This window comes from Triplophysa dalaica, chromosome 13 (assembly GCF_015846415.1).
Source record: "Triplophysa dalaica isolate WHDGS20190420 chromosome 13, ASM1584641v1, whole genome shotgun sequence".
In the NCBI taxonomy this organism is placed as follows: Eukaryota; Metazoa; Chordata; class Actinopteri; order Cypriniformes; family Nemacheilidae; genus Triplophysa; species Triplophysa dalaica.
In genome coordinates this window covers 20,970,794-20,986,078 of record NC_079554.1, presented here as the reverse complement: position 1 = coordinate 20,986,078, position 15,285 = coordinate 20,970,794, and the positions used below count along the sequence as shown (strand labels likewise).

General features: G+C 38.1%; 1 protein-coding gene across 2 annotated transcripts in view; it reads left to right on the top strand.

The window, feature by feature from the left end:
- Nucleotides 1-15,285, top strand: part of dnmt3aa (DNA (cytosine-5-)-methyltransferase 3 alpha a) — a 39,041-nt gene that overhangs the window by 4,422 nt on the left and 19,334 nt on the right. The window contains exons 3-6 of one of the 2 annotated variants that reach the window (XM_056763904.1): nt 3,797-3,904; nt 8,104-8,332; nt 11,767-11,810; nt 14,669-14,818. In XM_056763904.1, coding sequence (XP_056619882.1) covers nt 3,797-3,904; nt 8,104-8,332; nt 11,767-11,810; nt 14,669-14,818 — 531 coding nt within the window. The remainder of the gene's footprint in view (nt 1-3,796; nt 3,905-8,103; nt 8,333-11,766; nt 11,811-14,668; nt 14,819-15,285) is intronic. The other variant, XM_056763905.1, reaches the window with a different exon arrangement.

Sequence of the window (15,285 nt, the reverse complement as noted above, 5' to 3'; positions counted from 1 at the left end):
AGAGGAGAGAAGTTCGCCAATCTTATGTTGTTGTCAGGAAGGCCAGAGGTTTGAACTCATGTATTTTGAGAAATGTGGCTGGTGTAGATGTCAGAAGGGTTTCTTGCAGGATGAAAGTCAGTTTACTTGAAAATAAGGCCATTAATGATGGACAGAAAAGTTTTTAACCATTAACAGTCTGGAGTTTTCTGTTAATGTGTACGGAGTAAAGCTGTGTCACGGTTTGTTTGCAGGAGTTGACTTAGGGTCTGTTGAACAGGTAAATGAGTTACAAGACATTCAGGAATCAATTGTGACCTGGGCAGAAGGTGTGTATGTTTGAGATTGTGAATGTGTGTGTTAATTGTGTTTGCTTTTTATTCCTTCACTCATTTTGTCAGCCTCTGTCAACCCCGATGAAGTTACTTATTTGCTGATGTAGTACGGATGACACGGCCTGTTTATTCCATAATGAAAAAAAGAAGATAATTTGAAGAATGTTGGTAACCAGACAACATTTCAACCCCATTGACTTTCCCTGTTGGGGCATAAACCACTGAGACATTTCTCAAACTTATCATTTGTGTTTCATAAAAGAGTCATTTTGAAGCGCGAGGATGAAAAAATAATGACAAATTCAATATGTCCTTTGCACAAGAAGTCATTTCCTAACAGATCAGAAGGAGATAATGGGATATGTTATGACATTGGACTACAATATAATGAAGCATTAGGACAGATTTTCTTTAGTCATTTTATCTGTGAGTTTGAGTGTGCGTAGATCTACACAGAGATGGAGAGAGAGAGAGAGAGAGTTGCTGGACCCAACAGACTCAATACATCAGGGAACCTCCTGTCCTCGGCCCAGTCTGGTTGCTTGGCAACAGCAGTGGCCCAAAATAACCTGCTGATGACAGAAATAGTCGGGAGATGACAAAACCGGAATGATGTTGCATTACTCAGATGTTCTGATTGTATATTATACAATACTGTACGATGGAATATCATGTGAAAAATGTTTGACAATATTTAACCAACAATCCTATTCGGATGTGTAGTATTCTCAGTCTGGTTAATTCAAAACCAAATCTGTTTCGATTGAATTTATTACAACAATATCGGCCTACTGCATTACTAACAAAAACAACATTTTACTTTGTTTTAGTATAGCACATCTAACAGTGCCTTATCCCTTATTTAAAATTGCCATTTCGTAAAAGAGTATTAAAGGGATTGTTCACCCCCCAATTTTTTTTTTTCATCTTTCATTCATACTCATGTCATTTCAAATCTGTATTACCTTTTAATGCAGAGCACAAAAGAAGATATAAGTTGGTTAACCAAACAGCATTGGCCCCATGATCTTCAAAAAATGTCTGAAGATTTCACTATTGAGGAAAACTTGCCCAACCGAATGCGCATACGTCAAAGTGCTGTTGAGAACTGACAAGACAGAGGAGAATATATCCATTAAAGTTTTGGGGTTTGTTTTTCGCACAAATTTTTGACATCTACTTTAACCCATAGGTATATGAGGAGGCCTGGAAATCTCTCGGATGTCACCTAAATATCTTTATTTGTGCTCATAAAACATGTTTAATGTTAAACAGAATTTTTATTTTTGGTTATCACTTTTTATCACATTAAGACAGATTTAATCATGTGTGGTTGACCAGTGGCACCGAACAGGAATTCAATTCAAGTCAAGTTTACATTACTTTGTGTAATTGAGGCACACAAAATGCTTTTTGGTAGTCTCAAATCCCGCTGGGATAACAGATCATCGTGTTTTGCACAAACTTCTGGAGTTCATGCATGCTGGAGCACAGAAGAGCAACATACCAAAATGGATGATACGAAATTCCTTCTTCAGGTCAGCTTGTGGTTAACTTGATTTTCTTTATTGTAGTCAGATGTTCGCAGCCCACCGTATGCAGTATCTGTATGATTACTGAAAGGGTTAATTCAGTGCAGAGTATTAGCAGTTCATCCGTCCAGCACATCTCCACACGCTCCACTGCTCCACCGAAAGTCTAAATGATGAAATAACCGTTACAGTTTATGACTCGTGTGTGTGTGTGTGTGGTTACTTAGCTTTGTACCGTGGTCTGTTTGAATGCTGGCTTCTGATTGGCTGGAAGGTGTGCATTAAAAGCCTTTAACGCACGGATAGCTTCAGTCAGTTTGATAACATAAAAAATTTACTGACAAAATACTGTTTGATCTAAAATTACACTGTAAACATCAATAAAAGCTTTAACTTGGCAAATAACCATGGTATAAGTGAGATATCCCACGGCCATACGTGCATTAATGGATATTAATCCAATTTGTGTGGGATGGTTCTTCGCCTCCACATCTAACAAATTTGTCCCCAGACTAATCCACTTCGAGTCGGGTGGTTCTTCGCCTCCAAAACTAACAAATTTTTCCCTAGACTAAGTAAAGGATAATCCACGGCTAGCCGTGCATTAATCCTCTACTTCCAAATCTGTTAGTTCTGAGCTAAATATGACAAAATGTAGAAATGTCCTCATATGGAAACAAGCCATATAGTTCTCACCAAAAACTATAAAAATTAACCAAATCTTTTAAAATCTTTCTACATTTAAGAGAATAACGGAGTATATGTCACAACCATAACAAAACAGGGGATATGTGCATAGACGTATCAAAGCAACAACATAAACAATCAATACTGCGCATGCACACTTTTCTTCTGTCCCTTTAGATTATTTATGAAAACAAGCTAAAGAAATAATAAGTATATAACATTACCAAGCAAGTTAATAGTATGTCTAGCCAGTATTATTTTGGGTCACCAGTAGAAGAACTGTCACTTGGCTGAACATTAATGCAACGTTAAAATACCCATTCAACAAATTGGTATATTAAATAAATTAATCTACATTAAAATTCAACTAATTGTTCATTTAATATAATAATGTATATAATCAAATTTATATAAATTAATGCTCATATAAATTGATCAAGATATAAATAGTTATATTAATAATCAATAGACAGACCGGAAGTTAACTACGGGCCAGGTGCGTGGGTCCAATGAAACTGTCCATTGTTAAAATCATGATTGTAGTATGAAAACTATGGCGTCTGTTAGAAGTGACAAAGGTCTGTCTGTTTGTGTTTGGGTGAATGGTTTGGCCTTTCCATTTCTATATGGGATTTTCGTTTAATATTTAATGACTATTAACACCCAGTCAGGTAGGTTAGACAGTCTCACAACGGCTGTAATATGGTCATCATTAGCAGAAAGACTCCCTTAGTGACCCTTGACCCGAGAGAGCTGTTTAAACGACATTTAGCTTTAAAGGTTAAGCCAGAATAGTTTATAAGTGAGAGAGAGAGAGCAGATGAGTTAAAGCTGCACAATGTGTGTGTCGCCGTTTTATGGTTGCGTGTGATAACAGTAGTGAATAAATAACCTCATTAGACATTGGGATGGTTGCTGGGCAAATGACCTCATTGTCTTGTTCAGTTGAGCAGCATCATGACCTGCTGGAGACAGTTGCTAAGCAGTATTTTCACCTTAGTAACCGCTGTCCTCTGGTCTGAGTGGGTCATCAGTGTGTGTGTGTGTGTTCCTAAAAAACTGAGGGAATTCTTAAAATACAAAGAGGTGGTTTATTGTTTATACAGCATGGAAAATCAGTGACAACAGTTCAACAGTTCAATTTCTATTTTAAATTCAATTTATAGCTAGTTCAAAAACAGTCCTTTTACATAGCAGATGTTTATGAAAGTGAGAAACAAAGAATGCATGCTTTTATTTTGTTGTAATGATGTGCTTTTGTAGATTCCAGCGATGGAACAAGAAGTGTGCGACCTCACACAGGCAAAGAAACCGATGGAAACGCCACCACGGAGAGTCGGACGGCCCGCTCGGAAACGCAAAGCACCAGTTGTGAGTACACACACGAGCATACACACAAAAAGAAACACACGCTCATAATTGTAGTGAAATGATCTACTTATTCAGTGGATAAATGTTGGGCCCCAAATAAAATAATGTCGTTCTATCATGAAAATTACAGCAGTTGTCCCCTTCTACTTTCGTTGTTACTCAACACAACCCAGGACGGCCTTCTTAAAGGGATATTTCACCTAAAAATTTGTTCACGAATTACTCACTGTATACATTGGTTTGTTCTATGGAACACAAAGAAAGATGTTTGGAAGAATGTTAGCAACTGACATGTCTGGGGCATCATTGACTGCCATAATAGAAAAAAATGTCGCCCCAGAACTTTTTGCTTTTCCTAAATTCCTCAAAATATATATATATATATATATATATATATATATATATATATATATATGTATAAACAATTATTTTGTATTGAAATCTCAGTTGCAGACATTCTTCCTTAATATCTTTCCTTCTGTTCAATTTTATATGGGTTTGAAACAACTTGAGGTTGAGTAAATGATGACAGAATATTCCTTTTTATACAAGATATCACTTTAACTTCTCCATTTCTGTTCCACGCGATGAAAAGTCGTAACGGTTTGGAACGCTGCGAGGGCGAGTACAAGTCGGCAGAATTTTCCCTTGAGGTAAAACGTTCCTTTCATCCCAAAGCGAACACACAGACACAGACGTACGTTATTGATTCCATCAGATCGCCAGCGACAGGGACGGCCCCTTTAAAGCGCCACGCTTTCCTGATGTCGCCCGTGAGGCGTCGCTACCTGTGAGTGAAAACGCACCGCTAACGGCCCCCCATGCAGAGCTGAGAGCGAGGAGGGCGTCTTTACATGAGTTGAATGAGAGGCACAGGAAATGTGCAGTTGCTGCAGTTTTGATCACATGACCAGACGGAAGTCTGAAGTCAAAGACAAAGGGATATAGACGGAGGCAGTGTTAGAGAGAGAGAGACAGAGGCAGGTGGACTCTGGGGAAACGTGTTGCGTTGTCTATGATCATGGTAAGTTGTCTACAATGTTGTGAACTGTTAAAAATGATGAAACTGTCAGGGTTTCTGTGCAAGAACAGATGCTGAATGTTCATACCGTACCTGTTCCGAGAGGAAGAAAACTTTTGCGATCGAACTTAAATGTGTCTACGCGACTAAATTTATGTGTGTAACAATGGAATAGGTTTCGAAGGCAAAGACACAGGTGTGTTTATGCATTCATTTCCATTTTTTATAGATAAAGTTAAAATACTTTTTCAGCACTTTCCCAGAATGCACCTCATGAACTGAATGAGAGAATGTGCAGATGTGTAAACTGCTTTGAAGGAGCTCCCGTTGCATACGTTTTCAAGATTTTTTGGTTGCTGCATTTTGATATTTACATTTGTGTTGTTGCAAAGTTGTGATGACTTTACTTTTGTTCTTCAATATGACAAAAATTATGAATAAATTGAGTGGTTGTGTCAGAACGTTTGAATGATCTGTAAAGTAGAATATGTGTTTGATGTGTGCGGCGTGTCGATGTTTTTCTAAGCCTGTACGCGGTTGCTTTTGAAGAACACAAAAGAGGAAGTCTGGTAGTTCTTGCTCTCGTTTTTTTTCACCATAAGGTATAAAAAGCACACCGTATTTCTAGTGTAGTGTTGCAACGCATTTGAACTCACCAAATTCATTGAAAAACTAAGCCTTTTAGATCTCATTGGCGCCTATGTAGCATTTTGTCTCAGGACATGTTGTGTCAGGTTTGCCGTCACTAGGCCTCATTCATAAAACACGAGCAGAATCAATTTAAGTCGTCTGTAAAAACCAGGTTTTACAAAAATGATGCCTTTAGTTTATAGAAGAATGAATTTATGGATGTTATTCAGAAATCTTTAGATGTACGTTTGGTATTAGATTTGTTGTGTGTTTACCTTTGTGTTTCACTTGAGAAAGAAATGCTTTGAAACCCCATGATGTTGAGAAAATAATGATGCTGTGTTGTCACTTCACCCAGAAATAAAACTTCTTCATTATTTATTCACCCTCATGTCATTCAAATCCTGTATACCAGGTCTGTGCAAAATTCAGAATTTAATTCAATTAAATTTGAATGGACTTTACCCTACAGGATGTTGAATTGAATTTGAAGTGGAAGTACAGGAAGTGGAATTGAATTTGTTACATTTCAGAGAAATTCAATCTTATTACATAACAGTGAGAATGTGGTACTTTTTCTTCGGTGGAGCAGCAATGAAGATATTTTGAGAAATGGCTTAGTGGTTTGGTGTCCATACAATGGATATCAATCAGGGCCATTATTGCGTGGTTATCAACATTCTTCAAAATATCATCTTTTGTGTTCTGCAGAAGATAGAAAGTCAGACAGATCCAGAATGACATGAGAGCAAGGAAATGATTAAAGCAGGGTTTCTCAAACTTTTGGACTTCAAGCCCCCCCAATGTATTCAATAATATTTAAAGGCCCCCCTCCTGCTCCAAAATCCTCAAAATTACTGCCGAATAAAACTAAGAGCTTGAAAAGTGTTTTTTCAACATAAAATAATAACAAATCTTGTTTTTTGGTAATTTTAAAATGTATTTCAATGCTTATTTTACATTTTTAGTCATCCTGAGGCCCCCTTATTGGCATCGGCCTCCATGTTGACAACCATTTGATTAAAGAATTTTCATTTTTGGGTGAACTATCCCTTTAGAGACTCCAGAATCGATTCGCCACAACAAGCTCCATTTAGAAACAACTGTTACTAAATTTAACTGGAAATGTATTATGTAATCGTGTACACAAGATTCTTGTTACGTTGCCAGACAGTCATGTTGCTAGACAAAAAAAGTGTCAGAATTGTAAATGTGTGTCACCAAGTCTCACAGTTGAAGTTTTGGATCTCTGTATGTGTTGTCATACTTAGATCAGTTCTGGAACAAGTCACACATTTGTTTCAGTGAAAGTGTCAGATAAGACGAAAGATTTACTACAGCAGACGTATAATAAAAACATCACAGGTGCGCTGTCATCTTCACACAGCTGCTGTCTGGAGAATCACGGGAACTTAAAACATGAAGAGTTTATTTAGTAGAAGAATGTTAAACACACTCTTGTGGATCGCATGTCAGAATCGCTTTAACATACAGTCGCTCTGCTGAATGACCTGATCCTGACACGCATTGTTGTGAAATGAACGACAGCCTCCCTAAAAGCACACATACTGTACATCTGGGAGACGTTTATTTGACATATGCATTTACATCTGCAAGAAATATGTTTTTGGTTGTTTGCTCATCTGCTTTACGTCTATAGACATCCTAAGGATGCCTGTAAGATGTTTACGATTTAGAATGTAAACTGCCTTTTCTAACACGTTGATCAGATGTTTTTACACAGCAGATGTATTCCAGACATCTTATAGACGCACCTATGCCGGCGGGCTTTGTCGCCTCTTGTGGTGCAGATGAGAATGCATTGCGCATTGTGTCATACATAAATCACATTCTAGTATGTTTCGGTACAAAATAAGCGCGTGAAATGGAATTTCGTCGCTCAAAATGTTTGCGTTCATTGCGGAAATGTGGAATATATTACCAGTCATTACCGAAGGGAAAAAACAAACTGTGTGTGTGTTGGCATTGAAACACCTGCAGGCTGTTTAAAGTTTATGGAGTTTCTCACCTGTAGATTAGAGAAAACGCCAGCAGCATAAGAACGTAGTAACCCAACGTCAATCCTGCTAATTAAACCAACAACCGCTAGCGTGTGCGACTGCATTGATTCCTATGTATGTGTGTGTAAGTTTGTCGTCATTTAACTAGCAGATAGCAGTAAAACTCACTCAGCATTCTGATTTTTTTTTTTTTATTCTTCGTCATAAAGTTAACAGACAGCGTCACACCATAGGACATCCAGGAGATCACAGCACCCCTTAAACATTTTACTGCGTTTCTGCTAAATCGTTGTAAAATGCAAATTAAGTCTATTCACGTTATAATTACATGTTCGTCAATTGAAACATCTAAGGTCGAAGAAAATCAGCACTGCATTGGTAAAGTCGGTACCGTCCCTTCTGCTCAAACACTCATTTATCTACTCTTGCTCGCTTTATGACACATACACACTCATTTCACGGACGTTTTAATCTATACACCATTTAAATATTCCTTCTATTGATCCTCTCTGTCTCTGTTGTGTTAGGTGGATAGCTGTGGGCGTGTGGCTGAAGGCGTGGCCTTTATGAAACAGGAGGGGTGTAACGGTGACACAGAGCTGCGGGTTTTGCAGAAAAACCTGGAACGGAATGACTCCTCTCCTGAGTCCACCCATCGGAATGGCGCAGATACGCCCCCTGGACCAGATGAGGACTCCGCCCCTTCCACTCCAAGGAAAAAGCGAGGGCGACGGAAACTTGAACACCCGGAGAGACGTTAGTCACCCGTCTATTATTCAATCTGTCCTGGCCACAGTCTAGTTTCTTAAACATTTACATCATTTATATTTAGTCATTTAACAGACGCTTTTATCCAAAGTGACTTAAATCGTAAACAATGGAAGCAATTGGGTCAACATTAGGACAACAGAAAGCATAAGTGCAATAAGAACATGTCTCACAAAGCCTACTACAGTGTACAGAGCTAAGTTTAGTTTATCAATGTTTAAGTAAGCATGCTTTTTTTATATATAGATAGAGTAGAAAAGATATAGAAACCAGAAATGACTAGGGGTGTAACTATACTCTCAACTCACGATTCCATACATATCTCGATTCTGGGTTCACGATACGATACACGATTCTGGGTTCACGATACACATCTCACATGCCCATAGTGATGGGCATTTAAAGCAAAAATAATATTCGAAGATCGATGAGAACTATTCGAAAATTATTCTAAATTCGCACCCCTCCCCCACATGGACGCATTTACAGTATTACACACACACAAACGTAGAGAGAGAGAGAGAGAACATTTACGCTTTAAATCCGTATGACGGCACACTGCTTTATGTAATATGAAAAAGGCATGAAACATTAATATATTAACAACCGAATGACGGCTCTTATTAACAGTACGTCGATCAGCATCAACCACTCATAATGCTAGAACATTTCCTTGTAAAATATGAGCATGCACATTCATATTAACTAAAAAACAGTGTGATTGATCATAGAAAATATATTAAAACCATAAAGATTTTAGACCAGACTTAACACGTGTTAAAACATATTAACCGAATGACGGCATTTATTTACAGTTCGGAACGATTTCATGAATTAATAGCTCAAACGGCTTCAGTTTCTATTGTCATGAAAAAGTTTCTCCAGTCTGGCAGTGATCGTTTTTCCAGACTAACAGTAACTCGGGCCGAACAAACTCCATTAGATTTTTAAAACCCTCTCCTCCGACAAAGCCGATCGTAAGCACATCCTTAGCGATCATCTTGCTAGTTAGAGTCGTTATTTGCTTCGCCCGTCTGGCATCCAAATTAGTTGGTCTGACCATAAACTAGCAACTGATTGCTGACCTGTGGATGGATCTGTTGGGTGCTTCGCCCTCAAATGATTGTGCATCGTAGTTGTTGATCCATGATAAGCCAGCTTTGCATTGCAAAGTTTGCACTGCACTTTATTCTCATTCATTTTATTAAAGGACCTCCACACAGAACTCGTTTCATCGTGACATCGTCTCAATTTACCGTTTCCTTTATGCCACGCCGGTCTACAGTGTGCGTAACTTCGTTGCCAATTCTTGTGAGAAAATGTTTTCCTCTACTGTCTCTTGATTGACAGCTTTAAGGTTTTAGGTTCGTCGTTATTGGCAGCGCTACCCTTTGGTTACATGAACGCATTATGCGTGAAAACACAGCAATTTTTTTAAGATCGCACACACTATTCGAAATTCTATAACTAAATAAACGAATTGAATATTCGAAATTCGTGACTCATCCCTACATCTCGATATTTTGAACAAAATTTAAAAATGAAACTGAAATTCAAATAACATTTATTTTCAAAATATTAACAATTTGGTAACTTTTTTTGCACATACAATTTAATAAAGAATGTTAACATTTTAAGGTTTAACTGAAATTAGAATTAAGATCATTGTCAATTTTGACAGCAAATTTTGATTTAATTTTAGTCATAGTCTTTTGACTAAAATGTAATTTAGTTTTAGTCATCTCAACCTATCTAGTTTATAGTCATATTTGAGTCTACTTTTAGTCGATAAAATCTGCATTATAGTAGTCTACTAAAATCTATCTGGATTAACTCATTTAATTGGTGTTATTAAATGTTTTAGACAAAAAATTTAACGTTTTGACACAATTTACTTTACCTAAGAATTAAATTTAACCAAGTCATTGCCTTTATTTTTCAGAATAGTTCAGTAACTACTGGACATGCATTATCGCAACACAGAGAATATTAGATCATGAATGACACATACCAGTTCATTCAGTGTCATTTTGACTCCATTGACTCGTTCGTGTAGGCCGTATTCATTCAGCACGTTCAACCAATGAGACGCTCTGATAGAGCTCACACTCAAACGCCATTGGCTAATGTCTTTGCACGGCCTTTGCTTGAGATGGTAATGAATGAGAAAAATCTAATCTTTCAAAAAGATAAATTACATAAACTGTATTACATTTCTTCAATTATGCAAATCACATACTTTTTTTAGCATGTCATTCAATCTTTTAATATACAGTACGACTCCCTTCATCACTTCTATGATCTCAACAGCGCTGGTGTCTTTTGGCTTACTTTATGTTGAATATCACGTTATGCAGCAGCTCAAGTTAGCGGATAAATTAACATTGGCATATGAACACGTTTGTGCCTGACTTTGAAATGAGTTGCATGTTGACTCGCCTGCAGTCATGCTTCAAGTTCGCTGTGTTTTACTGGCGATTTTGAAGAAAAGTAAGACGCTCTTTAAAGCATGTGAAGAGACAGATTGTGTCTAGTGCTTCCTCTTCTCCCAGAGACTTCTCTCTCGAGCGAATATGTGGGGTAAGCACATGTGACGCGCTGGCGCAGAGTAGGTAGCGTCTTGACCGCTCAGCGAATAGAATTAAATATATCGTAAAATATCGGCATCTCTCCACGATATGCATCGTAACATTTTTGCATATCAAAATACGAAGTACCGTTACACCCCTAGAGATGCTGACAGGTGCTGACGGAAGAGATGAGCTTTCAACCAATTCTAAAGGATGCGTTTAAACAACATTTAATAGTGCTGACATTTTATGCTAATTCGAAGCTGAGCTTTCCTGTAGCTCAGTGGTAAGAGCATTGCATTAACAACGCAAGGTTGTGGGTTCAATCCCAGGGGATTGCAAATACCTATGTAAAATGTATAGGATAAAAGCAATGTAAGTCGCTTTGGATAAAAGCGTCTGCCAAATGCCGTAAATGTAATGTAAATGTTTGTTGCCACCGCAGTGCTGAGAGAATGGATCACCAAATATTATCACACACGCTATCAACTTAAAACCACAAAACCCAAAGCTAATTTCTTGACATCAGCTGATTTTTTAGGACATTTTGACTTCAAGGCCCCGCTGTCCACAACAATATTTGAAGGCTCCGCCGTCTTAATTTTTACACAATAAAATGTTCTAGAGCTAGGTGTATTTGTTATATGAATATAAATAGAATATGATCGGGAATTTTGCTTATTTTAATGCTTGTTTTGTCTTGTTTTAAATAATTTTTAAGTCTCCTTTGGAAGTGTTTTGAGAAACACCACTTGATAAGAAATCTTGACACAAACCTTTTTAGTGTTTATTTTTTATTCCTGTTTGTGTATTTAGTTTGTTCTTTAAATGATCTTCATGTATGTCTTGCAGATATGGAAGACGATGACACCAGCAGTGACACCAGCAGAGGAGAGGTGAGGACCCCAGCAGCCTTTCCACAAACATGCCTGTTTGAGTTAAAGCTTTTTAAGATCTATACAGTATCAAAATACAAATCTTTTGTTGTCAAAGTTGACGAGAACTTTTTGATACTTTGAGCTTTCCTGTAGCTCAGTGGTTAGAGCATAGCGCTAGCATCGCCAAGGTCATGGGTTCAACCCAGAGATTGCATGTACTTTGATACAAATATATAGTATAATGCAACGTAAGTCGCTTTGGATAAAAGCATCTGCCAAATGCATAAATGTAAGTGTAAATGACACATTCAATTGTTTATTTACAAACCCCAGTGACAAAAAATAAAGGGTGATTAGTAATAATGATTTATGGCAACAAAAGAAAATTAAGAAATATAGAGATACAAGGTTTTGGAAGGACATACCAAATGTTGTGTTTTGTTTTGAAACCCAAACATCTACCAAACAACTAAACAGGGCAAAATAGGGTAACACCGTGTCTACACCAGACGCGGATCAACGCAACACGATAGAAGACAATAGAACATATTGGAACCCATTTTACTTTTAAATGTTGTCCACCACATGATGGAGTGCGACGCGGCACGACAAACACCTTAATATCAAGCCGTTGTCGTAAAGAGTCAGTCGTGTCTGGTGTTGACATGGTGTAAGAGGGCCAGATATGTTTTCATAAGTTGACGAAAATGTCAGTATTTTATTTTTTGCATTTTTCGTTATTTTTATTTTGTTATCGTCTCGTTTTCGTCAGTGAAAATATGTTGTTAACGAATATTTTTCGTCTTTGTTTTCGTCAACAAAATTAATACTGCTTTAAACTATTCAAAGTTAATCATCCTTAATCATATCTTCTCTACTTAAATGATCTGGACAGGAGCTACTAAAGTAAGACTTGGCTACATTATATTTGTTTATATAACTATATGCTGAACACACGTCCTCCAGATGCGTCGTGTGTGTAAATACTCAATGTGGACTTTGTGTGTTTAGAGATGAATTGTTGTGACATTTGCTGCAGAACATAATGGATTGGGAATTAATAGAAAAATGTGGTATATGATGCTGTCATGTGGGGTAGTAAAGGAAGAATGTGAAGGAAATGTTCTACCAAAATGACTTGCGTTTTTTACGAGTCTCATGAGATACGAGTCCAAGTCGAGTCTCAAGTCAGTTGTCCACGAGTCCAAATCAAGTCGCAAGTCTGTTTTTGTGACTTAAGATGGAGTCGAGTTTTATCTCTGAAGAGCGCAATTTAAGAAAAGCGTCTATTGGAATGAAAATTTGTTGGGTGATTTACTAACAATGCGCACATTTAGGCCCCGAATCCACTTTTTCTAGTTTAACGACGGGAAAACGGTCGGCCCGCCTGGGTGCATGTTCTTACCGGGGATGTCCTGGTTCTCTTAATGAGTAATGGGTGTTTTTTGGGCGTAACGTGAAATAAACCAATCAGAGTGTCATCTCTCATTCCCTTTAAGAGGCAGTCATGGCGGATTCGCTATTTCCACGCGCCAAACCAACACTGCACCTGAAAACACCTCTTTTGTAGACCAGCACGACCATGGGCGCACAAATGAGCGCAAGTGCATTTGTTATTTTAACAAAGCGCCGCAGGGTGGGAAAATGAGAACGGGGTCGGGCTGAAACTAGCAAAAACACTTGCGCAACTTTGCGCCAGGTGAACGATAGGGCACAAGTGCTATATTTAATTATCATAATGACCAACCCAATCTACCAAGAGCAGCGCATATTAGCGCTGGGGTTAAGAATTTTTTTTTGGGGTGTTAAATAAAGCCGCAAATACCACTACAATGGCCAGCGCAAACTTATATAAATCACGTTGCGTGATTCCTTTAAATACTCTCCTCCCATAAAGTTTGCAACTGAAGTGGAAACTCCTACAAATGCATATGCAATAAGGTCAGTCTCAAAACAGCTGTGTCCACGCCTTTTCAGCGCTCATTTTCAACGCGTGTCTTTAGTAAATAACTACAGTTTTGTTTTTACGCCAAACGAGGAGTTTGCGCTGCCGCAAGCTGTAAATCCCGCCCTTAATACTAAACTAACACAAGCAAACAAGATGAAGGAGTGAGCTAACAGACTATTAAAAGTTACCACAGAAAACCTCTAATATAACGTTACAAACATATTTCCATCTGTGAACGGTTGTTCAATTTCTTCTGGAATATAGGTTCTTGCGGTTTTCACAACCAGATGCTGTACAATATGTTGTCATCTTGGAAAAGATGTTGCTTTTTACTGTGAGTGACCACAACAACTGAAATGTTGGCCGTTCAAAGACGGCAGAAGTGCTGATGTGTCCGGAGCGCTCGAATGTTATCTACATCCACATATCTTTGAGTAAAACGAAAATACAACACGTTTTCACGAATATTCACACTGTGAGAGTTGCTGCGATTGCATATAAACTATCTGGTGATGTAAACTACGCGCAGGAGTCAAGGAGACTCAAATCACAGGAAGCAGATTACAAGCACCGAGAACACAAGAACATGTGGATGTAACATTCTAGACTGTGTGTGTTTTCATGTGTTTATGTGACAGACAAACGTGCAAGACTGTAATATGGTTTCTGTAGGTTGTAGCACGCCGCCGGAATGTGTTTACGGGCTGTATAACATGTTACAGACGTGTCGTTTAAGAACAAAGGAAAAACTGTAGTGGATAAGAGCATCTGCACACTAGAGTTTAAATACATTGATTTACGAAATAAAAAAATCTACATAGTACACGCATTTGAAATATTCAGCTTGTGTTTTATGAATGAATGTATTGGACTTCAGTGGAGCAGATTTACTTTAGAGGTGGGTAAGAAAGTTGTATGTGTGTTGTAGAGCGACGGGGGCCGGCAGAGGGTCCGTCAGGGCTGGGACATCAGTCTGAGGAGACGACCCGTACAGAGAGAGACATTTCAGGCCGGAGACCCTTATCACATCAGTCGCAGAGAGAGAGAGGAGTTGCTCGCCAACTGGAAGAAAGCGAAGGTGAGGGAGAGAGAGAGGGAGAGAATGACGCTATTGTGTGTGTGTGGATGAAGACTTGTTCCGGGTCTATCGACAGCATTTGTGAGATGATGTCGGTTCAATAATTGCGTTATATTTTCCTGTGACATAATTAACCAAAGGCATTGTTTTGCACATTAACATGACGCTTTTATCTCCGTTAAAGCACTTGAATTCTTTATTCGGGAGAAAATGTGACTTGAGATGTAAAGGTGTGTCAATTGTAGACTAGATTATATACATTTTTTTGCATCTAGTGCATTATAACACAGTTCTTGTGTTTTCCTGCTTTATATGGTCACGTTTAAAAGTGGTTCAATCACACCAGATTCATGATGACACGTATGAGGATTCAGTTTTGTGGAAATTAGGCTCGATTAGTCCAAAGTACTGAAAGATTGTGTGTGTGTGTGGAATTGTCGTACAATTGTATCGAAAAGTTAGTAGGT